Source organism: Athene noctua, chromosome 8 (assembly GCF_965140245.1).
Source record: "Athene noctua chromosome 8, bAthNoc1.hap1.1, whole genome shotgun sequence".
NCBI lineage: Eukaryota > Metazoa > Chordata > Aves > Strigiformes > Strigidae > Athene > Athene noctua.
Genome location: NC_134044.1, coordinates 14,231,004 through 14,246,268, shown reverse-complemented (window position 1 = coordinate 14,246,268; position 15,265 = coordinate 14,231,004). Strand labels below are relative to the sequence as shown.

The following is a 15,265-nucleotide window of genomic DNA, read 5'->3' as shown; positions in this document are numbered from 1 at the left end:
CTTGGGCTTCAGCTTGCATGGTTAAATTTGTTATCAAAAGAATAAACAAGTTAATATGTGTCCCCATTCCTTATCCCAGTTCTCACTATCACATATGTCTGGATTCTGCATTGTGAAACTACTTTTTTTAAAGACTTATTTTTGGGTTAGCTATCCAGGGGCAAATGTTTTTCAAATAAAAATCTTTAAAAGTTTTAGGGAACTTCTAAAAACTTTGGACACTTTCAGACTTGAAAGGTGTTTTCTCAAGCAATATGAATGCGCTGCACTGTCTGTACATCTCCAGATAGTGTCATACCACACTATTAATGTAGTATCAGACGTTAGAATGAACCAAGGATAAGGTGATCATTAAGTCACCTGTGTTTTGAGGAAGTCTTTAGAAATAGCACATCAGGCTAAGCACCAAAGGGGTTTAGGGTTTTTGTGGGGTTTTTTTTCTTCCACTGACAGATATTTCACAGAAATCAGCTGTCTGATGAACATTTAGGTTACAGTGGAAAATGCTTCTTACGGTGGAAGGGTTTTTCAGACAGGAGAAGGTGATACTGTAAAGATTATAGGAAACCTAAGATTTTTTTCAGGGTTGTACTTTACTGTGAATAATCGTATAAAAGACAGTATGGGGCAAGTGTGGGCAAGTTTGAACCACCTCCCGAATCAAGGACTCCGGTGTTACTGTGGCGGCAGGCGTTACACCGAGAAAGGCGTCAGTACTTTCTAGCAACACGGCACCACGCACTTCTAATCCAACATCTGACCTCCCGCTGCAGTGCCCGAGCAGGCGCGCTGGGGCCGCGCCTCGCTCCCGAGCCGCCCCTCGGGCCGCCGCCGCCCCTACCGGGAGCGAGGGCCCGCCCCCAGGCCCGCCCCCTGGCCCCGGGAGCCGCACCCCCCCCGGGCCGGGGCCGGGCAGAGCGGAGCGCAGCGCAGCGCGGTTGGCAGCGGGGCTCGGTGCGGGACGCCGTGGGGCGGCTCCTCGGCTTCGGGATCGGGTATTTTTTTTTGCTGTGAACATGTGACTTTACTGCCCGTGATTTCTTCTAGGTAGCCCTTCCAGGTAGCTGTTCTCATCGCTGGGATGCTTAATGATTAGAAGGGCCGGGCAAAGGACCTGATGGTTATTTCCCGGTTGCAATTGTGCAGTGAGTTACAAAATGTCTCTTCAGCAGAGTAACTTGCTTGCAAAGGCTGGCTTAAGGAAGGATCTTGCTGCCGAGGCCGTCCTGGGAGAGCCCTGCTCCAGAGAGCTGACGGCAGCAGGCAGGGTTCGGGTGGTGGTGGCCCTGTCACCCAGCAAGAGCAGCACCAGAAATGTGCCCTCACCTCAGCGAGCCTGGATACCCAGAGCGTGACCTGTTCTTTGGCTCTCTCACGTGGTGGGACTGCCAGTTTTCAGGAGAGATGTCTATCTAAGGGGAGAGGGTACCTTACTGCATTAGAACAAAATAATTTTATGACAATTTATCTCACATTTCATTCCTTCTCTGAAGGCTATTTTGTTAACTTTAGCAGAAAATTAACCTGTTTAACTAGATCAACTAGATTACTTTTAAGTGTACTATTTCTCTGGTAGTCAAGGTTAAAATCCAGTGGCTGAATAGTCTAATGTAGCATGATGAAGAAAAGTGCCATAAAGCTAACTACGGTGAACTAATGCATGCCTTGCTGCTATTTTGCCTTCTAAGCCTGTTTTTTTAATCACAGACTTTTTCGGAAAGGGCCTGGCTTGGTATGTAATTCACAGGATGTGTGACCTTCTCTTGGCACTGTTTTAGTGAGCTGGGTAAGAAACGAAACTGATAGTCATGCTAGTATACTGTGTTTCTGATAAAAAACAGAAGCTCTGTAGTTAACTGGATTAAGACATCTCTAAATCAGTTGCAGTGTATCTGTTGACATGAATCAGGATAAGGGAGATGTAGCTCTGTAATGCAGTTCTGAAAATGAGAAAGTGATTGAAAAGAAACATGGACATTCTGCCATTCCTTTAAAAGGAACAATCTAGGGATGTTATTTCCTTACTGTTGTCTGAACTAGAACAGTTTTTTTGACTTCCTGTGGAAGCAGTATTTCCTTGATTTCCTTTCCAAAAGTTTTTGGCTATCCTTAAGTGCCTGGGCTCAGGACTCCTGGAGAGGGAGAACACTGTGCCTGGGCACCTGGGTGCCTCTGGGGGTTGCTTCCATGCTCCTCATTAGAATAACGATTCAAGGAAGTAAGGAGAAAGTGAGGGTTGGGTGTGCTGGTGCTGGGCGAGAGGGTTTAGGCTATCAGCAATTGACTGCTAGTTCTGAGAGCAAAGGGAGAAGGTCTGGGAACTCCTATGGGTGTGGAGGAAGGCTGGCAATACAGGTTCTAGATAGTGTAACATACAGGGACAGGGTATGCAGAATGAGACTTCTTGAGTTCCTTTCTCTCATGAAGCAGTCCAGCAGAAGAGATGTGGGGGTCTGCTGTCAGCTTGCTAACCTGCAGCTGAACAGCTGCTCTTGGCAGTTGAAGGAGCGTTTGGGGAGAGGGGCAGTTCTTTTGCCTTGCATTTCCTCTCTCTGTTGCCGTGGTTGAAGCTGGAAACCATGCTGCGGGGTTCAAGTTGTGGTTTTAGGCGAGGCGGCTGGCTGTGTGCAGCCTTCCCTGGTCCTGGCACGCAGGCACAGCAGGGGGACCTCAGACCATCCAGAGACTGTGTTTCATAAGTGTCGTTCATTCCCCAACAGCCACTTTGCATGAAGCTTCTCCCATTCCCCTGGTGTTTCCTTCTTGCCAGAAAAATTGCTTCTGCTTTCGCTTGTGTAAAGCTGAACCCAGGTATGTCGCCTCCTCCAGAGCAGAGAGGATATTTATAGCTCATCTGTGCTCCCTGTGGGAGAGTGGACTCAGAGCTATGAGTTACTGTGGGAATCTTGTCAGGGAAGGGCAAAACTCGGGGGCTTTTCTTGGCACAGGCTCCCTCATGTAGCCCTAACCTAAAAGAGCCCCAGTGAGGGGTGAGGTGCTGGGAGCTGGAGCCCTGTCACCATCCTCCTTTCACAGTTCTGCACTCCAGCTGGGGGATTCTGGGGAATGTTTGATCAACAAATACCTCAGGTGATGTAATAAAGTGTGAAGGACCCTTGTAATCCTAGCATAATTTTGGTTGTAAAGGTCATTTGGAGGACCTTTGGAGGTAATTTGGTCCATTCCTTTGCTTAAAACCAGACTAAATTCAAATTAGGTGGGATTGCTCAGGGTCTTATAAAGTTTTTTATAAGATGTATGCAAAGATATACAGCTGCTTCTTCTGAAACACCACAACCAGCTTATTCACTCCAGTACAACTTACTTGTGATTTATGTTGTGCATTCAGGTTGCAGCATGTGGCCAGTGTAGCACAAGGGATTCATGCAGCTACTGTTTTTGTTGAACTAAAATTAATTCAGTAATGGACTCCTACTTGCTGAAGCAATTTCTTTCTGTATTTTTCCTTTAATTCTGTGGAATTTTAACTCAATTACAAAGAAATAACATTCTCCCTCTTTTGTATTAGTGGGAACTAAATACAAATATCTTTACTTTTTCCTGCTAATTAAGTAACATTTCAATGATTCTTCCCTATATTTTTTTAAAAACAGTTACTAGAACGAGTAATAGCTAGCAGCATGTAAAGCCTCATTTTATTAAACTGAAATGAAAATGTAGGCTTCAAATCATTGCTTTGTGTAACCTAGGCACCTGGAACCAACACATTTCTAAGTGACTGGTCTGCTCATTACTACTATTTCTTGACTGGGATTACACAAGGTGGATATTTCCCCATGAATAACAACATGGCTGAACAATACATTGTTTAATATAAAGGCTGACAAAAGTGAGTTTTTGTTCCTTCTTCCTTTGCTATTTCAGAATTTTATGTTATTTCACAATCTTAATAAATTGTCTGGATTAAAAGCAGGGCATGACTGACAATGTGTTAATCTTGATGACTGAATTGGAGGTGGTAGAAGGAGTCTAGATAAAAAGCAGTAGAAATAAAGAGATCATTTTAGTAATAATCAACTATTAAAATCAAATAATCAACTATTCTCTTTAACATCATGTCTGATGAATATGGGAGTTGAACTCTGTAAAATCTTTGTTGCTTTTCTGGCTATAGGTCTATCAATATTTTCTAAATCCTAGATTGCACAGTGGTATATATGTGTGGTTATAGGGAGCAAAAAGATTCTGGGCTACTCTAAAGCTTTACTTTTAAATAAATCATATCATGTCTCTGCTCTCCCTTTACCAAAGGGTTCAGTTATAATTTCACTGAATAATTTCAGTATTTCACTGAAGTTCAGGTAGCTGGAATATCTCACAGTATAAACTGATAAAACTGATCTTTTGCTAGTTTAAGTAATGGTTTTTTTATTCATCTTTAGTTCATGTTTTTCTTATAAACTGGTAGGTTTGTCAACATATTTTAATATGGTCATATATTAAACTTGTCACTATATTATCAACTGTGAGAACAAGGTTTAAGTTATGTAGTTTGAATATGTTCTTTCAGATTTTTAGATCGGATGTATAATTTTAAATTATTTCCTATTTTTTTTAGCCTAGATTCTGGTTCCCATATGAATAAAATTAAAGTACACAAAATAGGATGGTGGCTTTGCTAGGAAAGTTAAAAAAAAAAACCAAAACGCAAAACCACAACAACCAAACCTTAAAAAAGAAACACTTTAAAACGAATCTATTAAACAAAGAGAATCCTGTGTATGAGTTGGAAACTGAGCTAGGCGCCATGTCATCCCAGAACTGTTAAACATGCTCTTGTGACATCTGCTTTTACTCTAGGAGTGAAAAGCAGGAAGGAATTGCTTTCAGTTTCGATTTCATTCCCAGCTTTGAGTGACCATCATCACTGAACTGAACTAGTTGAAAGAACGATAACTGACAAAATATATTAGTAGTTTAGCTTGCACTGAGTTATTTTTAAAGAATAACTAGGTTTATTGTTTATTTTAAAGGTTTTGATCCTATAAAAAGAAGCTCGTATAACCATTATCTTTTATACATCCACTTAGGGATCTCCTGGATATTTTGGACCCCTGCCTTTAATAGAAGGTGCCATTGTCTTCCCTTGTACCACAGAGACTGAAAGGAGCATCTCTCAAGGCTGATGCTGGCATCAGTAAATGTCCCTTCTATGGTTTTTTAACTCCTTTTGGCAACCCTGAAAGAGTAGAAAGAAAAGACAAGCAGTTGTCCCTTTCATTCATGATATTCTGCTGTGGAAGCCCACTCACTAGTGAAAGCCCAACCCTTTTTTATTACACGGAGACAAAAATTTGATACATGATATTTAGTAGTACCACTTCAGAAGTAGAATAGCATGAAGAACTATTGAATAGGCAGTAGCATGGCATCATGACTGCTCCAGGATTTACCCAAGCAGGTTTTGTAGTCAACATCAATACACTAAAACAGTTGCTCCAAAATTACGGCAGTAATTTGTTCATGTGAATTTCATGATCCTTCTGAATGGCTGCACAATGGAGTCTTGCACTGCAGTGAAATAACTGCACATCCCAATAATTATGTCTGAGTTGAGCATGGCTTCAGGATACTCAAAACGTGAGTGCAGGCATAGGTAATTCAGATTTGTTTTGGTGGAGGCAAATCTTAGAAGATATTTAAAGTTATTTTAGCTTTTATTTGTAATTTGGCTTTTCCATACAGTCTAGACAGGCCAGTAACTTTTATCAATAATAGAGAACTCTGAATAACTCCTGTGAAATGATATATTAAAAAAAGCATGAAATATGTTGTTTTGCAGAACAATTATAAGCTGATCTACAGCAATGCAAGGTGAGTATAATATAAACAGAATGTCATATTTTGTTAATATCAGAGATAACATGGGTCCTTCCAAGGTGTTTAAGCTATATTAGCATAGCTATTAATTTACCTTCTAATTTTATGAAGTATGCATGAATGTTTTAAATTGTAATTATTTAAATTTTAAAATTGAATAATTTACAAAACATACGGCTTACATTTTCTGATCTTGATTCCTGAAGTTAAATAAAATAAATTTTTTTAAAAATCTTGAAATTCAAGTTATTTCTGCTTACAAACTGAACTTGCTGAACGTTTTTAAATCCCTAACCCTCTGAGTCTGCTGGTGAGACATTAATATAGTTCTAACTTGGAGAAATTGAAAGAAATTATTTTATATAGTGGAGAATGGCTCATTACCAGTCTGTTCCGTACAGGAGGGCAGCCTGTCAGTTCCCTGGCAAGTCTTTGAATTAAATCCTCCTTCTAAATATAAATGCACAAAGGCACCTCTGGTCCAGACAGAAAGTGAACTGACCCTGCTTGAGCAGGAGTTGGACTAGGTGATCTCAAGAGGTCCCTTCTAAGCAAAATGATTCTGTGGTTCTGTGACATCTTCGTGACATCATGTGCAATACCTGCTGGTTTTCTGCACTTTAAGGATCAGAACTCCTGTAAGTTCTACTGATGTTTAATATTTTGAATAAATACGAGCTTGTTACACAGTTTTTGCTATACAGAGAACAGCTGCTTAATTTTCTTGTATGTTTGCTCTGAAAAATGAGGCAATGTTTGTGGGTCATTCACCCTAGGATAGGAAGAAACAAGCAATACTCAAAGCATGTGTTCCATTCTTCCAGTGCATAAACCTGCCCCATCACCTGGATTTTCAAACACTAATGCACCAGAAAATCAAGTCCCCTATGGCTACCAACAGCATGGACCTGGGATTTACCAAGGTAGGTTGCTTGGCTACGGATCTGCTATATCATTAAGAAAAAAGCATGGGAATTAGGAGGTTTTATGAGGGCGACCATCTCTGATTTACTTTTCTGATGTTAATCCTGTAGAGTTTCTATTAATTTCCGTTTCGCTGAAAAATCATCTTTCCTTCTTGGTGCTACACGTTAGCATGTGCTAAGCAGTACTAACACTGGTAGAAGTTAAAAAGTTAAAAATGTTGGATGTTCCCACAGTAACCACTGAGGGAATTTTTTAGAGAGGTGTGATGCAAAGCAATTAATGTGTGGCAGCTTCTTGCTGATGATCAGATTTTTTATTAACATGTTATTCCAGTTTCTCACTTTATTTCTCTCTAGAAATTCAGAACTGGAGAAAATAATTGTTTTCCCCTTGCAGTTCTGCTGGTCCATGTATTCTGTTCCTGTTTCCTACTCTGTTGCTTTACTTTGCATGTGGTTATACCTTGCATTTCACTCCTTTCTTCTCCCTCTTCTATCTCATTTTCTGCTCTGCATTCAAAATGCAACGCTCCTAAATAGTTTCTCATGTTCTGGCAGATAATTTCTTTCTGAAGAACCAAATCACAATGAGCAATATCTAACAATCAGGCCCAAAGAATAGGCTATAGATAAAAGGCAGAATGTTTGGCCTAAGTTACTGTGCTGTTCCTAAGTTAAAGCTTGCGCACCTTGTGTACATCAGGCAATCTGAGGTCTGTAAGTACAGTTAGCTTCAGCGGGGAATGGGCACGTGCTACCTGTGTGATGAAGATCAGGGGAGAATTTTTTGTTTTGAATAGTTGTATGTTCACAGACACAATGGCAGTAGATAGTAAATCTGTGTGCAAAGCCCTTTTCAGACAGAAAAGTGATTTTGTATTCCGTAAGGGTGGATCCTTCTCTGGGATGAGTGATCCTACCACCTACAAGTTTTAAGCCACAGCTGTTTACATCACCTGAGGTACCAGCCTGCTTACAGCCAGAGCATGAGCTTTCACATGTACAGTCCATGTTTTCTAAGGTAACATGAAACATCAGTGCTGAACAGACTTGGGCTAAAAATAAGTCTACAAGTTAGAATCTCTTGAACTATTTTTCTTTGTACAGCTCTGCAAAAATATATTTTGTGGCTTCTGCATTGTGCTTGCTTCTGAGTAAAATATAGAATTCCTCTGCATCAGATTGAAAGCCTATCTGCCTACCAGGAAAGTATTAAATGAGGGAAAAAATATAGTTCTTGTTTTGTACCTTTCAATAGCAACTTTAGCAGCTTCAGCTATAATGTCATAAAGCATCTCTGTAGCAAAGGCCGTGTTGCTGCAAGCAGGGCAGGGCTCTGCGCGCAGCCGGGGGATGTGGGATATGCTGTGAGCACCAGGCAGTGCTGCGTGTGCCATCTGGTGGGGTGCTGAGCATTTAGACCCTGGAGTGCTTCATGAGAGCTTGTGTTTCCTATCGAGTGCTAACTGGAGAAATCTTACCCGACATTCACAGAATGTGGAACTATTTCCTCCTTTACTATGCACGTCCTCCATTGAGGAGTTGTGGATTTCCTGTTTTGAAAGAGAATCCATTAAACAAATGAAAAGGTGCAGCTTTTAGATCACACTCATCTGGTTTTAAAAATTCAAATCAACTTTGCTAAAAGGACATTTCCTATCACATAATAGAAGGTATAACTCCAGAAAAACTTTGTCTTAAAATTCCTCTTTTGCTCAACTGACAACTTGTAAAGGCCAATACTTTTCATGTATTTTAAGACATTATGTCTACTTACAAATAACCTTCATTTAGTTATTTCTAATTTTTTAATTGCCTGTCTTTATGTGAACAAAATTCTGCTATCTTCAAGAATGATGCATTTATTTTATTTTGTTATTTATTATTGATTTGTCTGGATGGATTAGGACATCCCAATCCAGCGTAACTTCCTTCACAAAAGTTGTAGTGTTCATAACTGAAATATATTGTGGGTATAAGGATCTTCATAGTTCAAAATAGTGAACAAATAAATCTTTTGAAGATCCATGGGGCAATTCTTTTCCAACATCTAACTTTCATAACTGCATCTCTCCTACCACATCAAATGTCACAGGTGCAGGGACCTATGGCTTCCAGGTACAGGCCATGGGAGTCCCAGCTGTTCCACCCATCCAGAACCAGCCCATCATGAAGGAGGGGACAGTCTGGATGCCCATCCCTCCTCCTCTTCCTAGATGCCCTCCTGGACTGGAATACCTTACACAGGTACCTGCACACTTCTTCCTTCCCCAGAGAACAGGTATTCTCCTGAGAGGCATCCTGTACCCATGAAAAAGCTAAAAAAAGCATCTGACTTTGTTGCAGCTGCATAGATTGCTGTTTTGAGCTGCTAAGTGAACCCTTTTGTAATGTGATTGATGCATGTTTGAATGTGGAGGAGCCTGTTATGGCTGCAGCACTTCTCAGAGTGCTCTCCTACCAAGTGAGATGCTAAAGGACTGGGGGCGCATGGCCATCATACATCCTCCCTATTTCTGAAGCTACTGTTTGTGATTTGGCAAGCTGGATATAATAAACATATATAATGTGGGCAACTGTAGCACATCAGAAATGCTTAATTTTCTACATGATACTTTCTTCACACATCTTCATGATGTTGTTAGGAGAGGCGCTAGTCAGACTTCACAATGTAGAGAATGTTAATAGCAAAATGAGAGTTGTTTCCACATTGCAGAATATGTCCTTGTACTATAAAAATACAGTTCATCTCCTCACTTGGAGCAAATATCAAGGCTTAACACTGATGTATTGTTGCCAGTTTTGTAAATTGCTAAAAAAAAAAAAAGAAAGTAGCAGTGAGGAGAGGCTGATTTTTCCTGAGTTTCACTCAGAGCAGAGCAGTAGCTGAGCTTCTCTAAAATTTCTTTCTTGCTTTCTTCCGTACAGACTCCTGATGTAGGCATCTGGGATATGTGGTGTTAGAGGCTCTGTTAGGCTCTGTAGCTGAGCTATCCTGAGCTCTGAAAGGAGCACGGGAACATTAGCCCTGTGTGCTTGTAACCAGACCACCTTGGGTACAACTTCTGCTACCTGCACCTGTGCTCTGAAACACTGTTCTGCTAAATTGACAGAGGACAGGACAGGAGGGACATGAGCTACTTCCACAGCCTTACCAGTAGATGATCTGCCTGTAGACAATGTATTGATCCATAAATCTGCATTCTGAAATGAAACAGCCATGTTTCTTAAAACTAGTTTTCTCTTAGTTACAACTTGTTAACTAACTTTAATTTTTCAACCACAAACAGATTGACCAGATATTAATTCATCAGCAAATTGAACTTCTTGAGAGTAAGTGAAAACTATTTATAATAGAGAAATGTTTAAATCTAATGATCCCAAGAACAGTAAAATTTAGACTTTCTTTGATACTACATATTTAAGGTGGATTGCCACCTTTCTCTTTCCTGCCTCTGCTATTTGTCTCAATTCCTGCAGAAGTTGTGGAGAAGAGGAAGGAGAAACTAGGAGGGCAGAGGTTTTTAAGCAAATTCTGTATCTTAAAATATACATACCAATGCAACTGAATAATCTCGGTAGCTAGTTATAGCTGAAGTCATACATTTCCCATGCCATTCATTCATATTTCTACTTGCCTCTCTTCCCTACTTAAAGATCTTTTTTTCTGTCCTCTCTTACTTCAGCTAATTCCATAGACTGGCGTGCAGCTCCAGTCCCATTTCCAGGCAATCCTGCTGTTTTAGCAGATTGAACTGCTTTCCTTCTACTCCCCCCATTCCATTCACTTTAAGAATACCAAAGTCATCTTATCAGTGTCTTTCAAATAGATGAAATGAAATGGACCATCCATCTTGGCTGACACTTAATGCTGTTGCATTTTCTTTCCATGATGCTTCAAAAAGTACTTTCATTTGGTAGAGAAATTAATCAAAATTTCTGTGCTGGCCCTTGCTGTTTTCTATTTGTGCAGTTGTGAATCTTGACTGTGGGGCTTTTTTTGTGGCCTTCTCATTCTGAACATATTTGTGTCCTCTAGAGCCCTTTTCTTGCTTCACCCTCAAATTCACAAGTTTGTTTAATTCTCATCCCTTCAGCTCTTCCCTGAGAATCTTCCATGCTGTGTTATTTATAACTGTGGTGCTTGCTCTGGCAGTAGGTGTCTGTGCCTGGTGGGAGGGGAATGTTGGACATCTCTGTGCTGTTTTTGCACTGCCGTGTTCATGGTGGCTTCTCTCTGAACGTCTCCATCAGGCTGCTCTGTTCAAGGGTCTTTCCCCACCATTTCCCTTCACTAGTGGCTGCCTCTGACAGACTTGGAGTGAGGCCTGCCTTCCCAAAGGGTAGTTTTAGAGTTAGCATGGTGACCAGATGCACTTCGTGTGCACTTCAGAAATTTAACAGTTCTGTTCCTATTTTTCAGTTTTGACTGGCTTTGAAACAAGCAACAGATATGAAATCAAGAATACGCTGGGGCAAATAGTGTACTGTGCAGCAGAGGACACAGACTGCTGTACCAGGAATTTCTGTGGGCCATCACGACCCTTCACCCTCCGGATTATCGACAACTTGGGCCACGAAGTGATAACGCTGCAGAGACCCCTTCGGTGTTCTTCGTGCTGCTTTCCTTGCTGCTTACAGGAGGTCAGTTGCTCCTTCTTACCATTTTCCCTCACGTGGGAGATGGCCCACCTGTGCAGTTTTAAGATGGGATTGTTTTGAATCAGGAGGTGAGGTGAAACAAGTCAGGCTTTGTCTGTAAGTTGTGGGGAAAGAGATCTATGGGATTTGTGCATGGGGTCTCTTTGGTCTGGGAAGAAGCTAGTGTGCTGCAACACTTAGGTTCACTCTGGCCACTTCTGATTATGGTAATGAAAAATTTGATTCAACAGCATGTCAGGGAACTTGTGGTTGGTGACAAAATCCATGCTGGAGATGGACTTGTGGTGTAAGAGTTGGGCAGTGGCTTTCATAAAATAACAGCTAGAGTTTTCACTATACTGCTGTGAAAGCTATAGCTAAATTCAAAACAGTAAATTGTGAGCTTTCTTAGTATCAAAATAATTATGGGCTGATGCAACTTCTGAAACCTCAAATCTGAGCCTACTCAGAAGTCTTACCGAGGGATTTGTAGCTGCATCCTGTGGTGTTTTCACTGAATGCTTTCAGGATGCTCACAGCCTTTCTTTCACTAGACTTTGATCTTTCTACTGTAGATACATGGCTTGTGTGTGCCACAGCCTTCGGAGCGTCTTGTTGTTTTCAGTGAAGGCAAAAGTTGCAATTTGTGTGCAGTTTTCTGAAAATATTTGCAGAAAACCCCATGCAGCTTCATGCATTGGAAAACCAGATTGTTGTGGAAGAAAAACTGTGTTTGGTTTGTGTGCTAGTGTGGGCTTTGTCTAACAAGCATGTCAAAGCATGAACGTTCACGTGGAGATATTCTTTTTCCTGAAGCTGGAGGTTCAGGCACCTCCAGGAACACCAGTTGGTTACGTTGTCCAGAACTGGCATCCCTGTCTGCCAAAGTTTACCATTCAAGATGAGAAACGAATGGATGTATTGAAAATTATTGGCCCATGTGTTATCTGCAGCTGTTGTGAGGACATTAACTTTGAGGTATGCAATGCTAAAAATTGTATCTATCTTCTTTCAGGTAGTGGTTTGATAGTAGCTGTAGTATATATTAAGTAATTAGTGCATAATCTTTTAATGCTAGTATAATCACTTCTCTAGATAAGCCAAAAAAACTTCCACAAATGACATCTTAAAGCTACTCATCAGTGATCAGTGAGACTGATTCCCTGTGGCTGCACACAAATCTCTTAATTGAAATATTTAGCAGCAAAATCTTTCTGATTGTATTATTGTTGGGCCCTAAAAAAATCTGTTATTCTCAGCTGTATCAGGTATTTATGAAAATTACTTCCTACAACCATTCATTTAATAATCATTCAATGACCAAGTAAATCAAGATAATTTAGACCTAAAATACAGATTTGAATGACTGGAGTTACAACTTTCACTTAAAAATAACAGTGATTAATGCATAATTATTTTTGTACACATTAATTAGTATATACAGTAGTCTACCATTTAATATTTAAAATGATGGTGTAAATAGTTGCTAAAGCAGATTTGGTATAATTTTATTTTTGGTGACTAGTCTTTCACATGACCCTGAAGACTGGATCTAGTTTTAGGAAACATAATGTCGACAAAGGGCTAATCTCTGCTTTGGAACAGAAGAATGTAATTTGTTTCATTTTCACTTGAGCAGTTCCTGATACATGGCAGGAGAAACTAATTCACTCTCTTGGCTAAAAGACAATACTTCCAGCAGAGAGTGTGTGTGTGCATGCAGTAGCCGTCTTCCAACACCATTAAAGCATTGAACTTCACAGTCAGATTTAGAATTAAGTTCATGTCAGTGCTACTTAAGGCTGACTTTCTGATAGTCAGGGGTGCCTTTTGGTACAAACAGTGCATTCAATGACAGCGTTAATTCAAATAACACAATCAGAAGCTTTCAAATGAATCTAGCGTGAAAAAGATTTGGGAATATTATGAATGACGGATTTGTTTTTTTTAAATTTATTTTACATTCTACTAGGTGAAGTCTGTGGATGAGACTTCTGCTGTTGGGAGGATTTCTAAGCAGTGGACTGGGCTTTTGAAAGAAGCCTTTACAGATGCAGATAACTTTGGAATTTCATTCCCAATGGACCTTGATGTAAAAATGAAAGCTGTCATGATTGGTGCTTGCTTCCTTATCGTAAGTCTGTCATTCACTAATACTTGAATATTAACTGACTGTTTCATCTTCATGTTCAAACTGAGCTGATTTGCCTCTGAGCTCCTTGTAGCGGGCGACAGCTTGTTGTGAACTTCCTGTGTCTACAACTAGCTACAGAAGGCAACAAAGAATTATTTCAGATAATAAACTTATTCTAGACCTCCAGACACCCTAGATGTAAACTGAAGGTAGTCACCATTAACTCCAGTTTGACATAAAACTGGAGACTGAGACAGGTTGAACAAAGCCAGGGCAGGAATCCTGAGTAAAGGAAATATAGATTTGGCTAGTGATAAAGTTTTTTGTGTAGGTCTTTCACCACTTCTTTCTCTCTCTGTGGGTGGCCTATTCTGAGAGACCCAGGTGAATGGGGGGATGGAGAGATGTGCCCCTACCTTCTTCAAATCATCTGAGGTTTCAAGAGGAAGGTGCCTGGAATACCTTGCAAAGCAACCAGGAGATCTCTGAACTAAGAACTACATTTAAAAGGTATTTATTTGCTTTTTGTTTGCTTCTTAGGACTTCATGTTTTTTGAGCATGCTGGTGATAAGCAACAGCGAATGGGAGTTTGGCAATAGAATCTACAACTTTTCTATAGAAGGAAGAAGAACATAAATCTCCCAACTTTCCAGTGGATTGCAGAGCTCCAGTAAGAAAGTGAGCCATGTACATCTTGTGTTTGTAGTTATATTTCTATAAACTAAAAGCTTTATGGTCTTGTTTCTTTTTTTCTTTTTTGTAATCTGATTAAATAATTTGTAGTATTCAAATAGGAATTCTTTATCTGTACATATCAATATTGTGATTTATAGAAATATATAGCAACCTTTTTTCCAAGAAATTTAGAATTGTAAAATATCTACTTATAGTTACTTTAATACCTAAAAAGGGGGACTACTACTATATTGAATATTCATATAAGCTGTGAGCCTAATAAAGAGATCCCGATCTCTTCCTGTGTATCCTTCTTTGGTAATTTTGCCTTGGTGTTCACATTCTGTGTTTCCAAGTTCTTATCAAATATATATGTTCGAATCTAAGTAATCTGAGTGAACAGAACTATATTAATCTAGTAATAAATTTGCTGTCAAATATGACTCCTTTCGTGTAACTTAGTTTCATAATTCAGGTTGGTTTGAAATTTAAGGCTTTGATTTTCACCAACAGAAGTTTAGAGGAGACAGGAAATATAAATGCCTGTGGTTGCTTCTGTTTAATAATCCCTTAGTAATTGCGTTGTGCATGAGTGTATTTCCTGAGGCAAGGAAAACTAGTTGGTTACTTCTCAGTTTCTCCAGTTCTCTTTGCTCTTCATTTAGTCCATGATTTTCACAGATTGTACGTCTGTCTGTTGGTGTAATATTATAAAATTAACAGGAATAATAAACAGAAAATTCCACTTAAAAAGCAGATGCATGAAATGGCAGGTCTATTTCTTTGCATTTATATCTTTATTTAAATGCGCAAGCAATGGCTAAAGTTTCAGTTTCTTACCCCAGATTCACACAAACATGTGCATATCGTGGCTCTTGGGATCCAGCTATGGGGAGAGGTCCTTGCCAACATTTTCAGTTATATACTAATTCTGCTAAAGATTCTTTCTGTTCACTATTTTCAATTTATTGATTGCTCCGGGCCAGTCAAAATGCAGAGGAAAAGAGGAGTACCTTTGCTGCCGTTGGACTCTCTTTGATGTTACAA

The 15,265-nt window shown here is 39.9% G+C and overlaps 1 protein-coding gene across 5 annotated transcripts; it reads left to right on the top strand.

The window, feature by feature from the left end:
• The first annotated feature begins 897 nt into the window (after positions 1–897).
• On the top strand, positions 898–14,518 carry PLSCR1 (phospholipid scramblase 1). Of its 5 annotated transcripts, XM_074912386.1 has the most exons (10): positions 898–995; positions 3,711–3,850; positions 5,804–5,835; positions 6,666–6,764; positions 8,863–9,014; positions 10,058–10,100; positions 11,191–11,411; positions 12,225–12,386; positions 13,381–13,542; positions 14,083–14,518. In XM_074912386.1, exons 3-10 carry the CDS (start codon positions 5,829–5,831, stop codon positions 14,140–14,142), a joined length of 906 nt encoding a protein of 301 aa, XP_074768487.1. In that variant the 5' UTR covers positions 898–995; positions 3,711–3,850; positions 5,804–5,828; the 3' UTR covers positions 14,143–14,518. The 5 variants fall into 5 exon arrangements, with proteins under 5 accessions (XP_074768487.1, XP_074768490.1, XP_074768488.1 ...); XM_074912387.1 differs by lacking the exon at positions 3,711–3,850 and having other exon boundaries at positions 900–995; XM_074912388.1 differs by lacking the exon at positions 3,711–3,850 and having other exon boundaries at positions 957–1,060.
• The last annotated feature ends 747 nt before the right edge of the window (positions 14,519–15,265 follow it).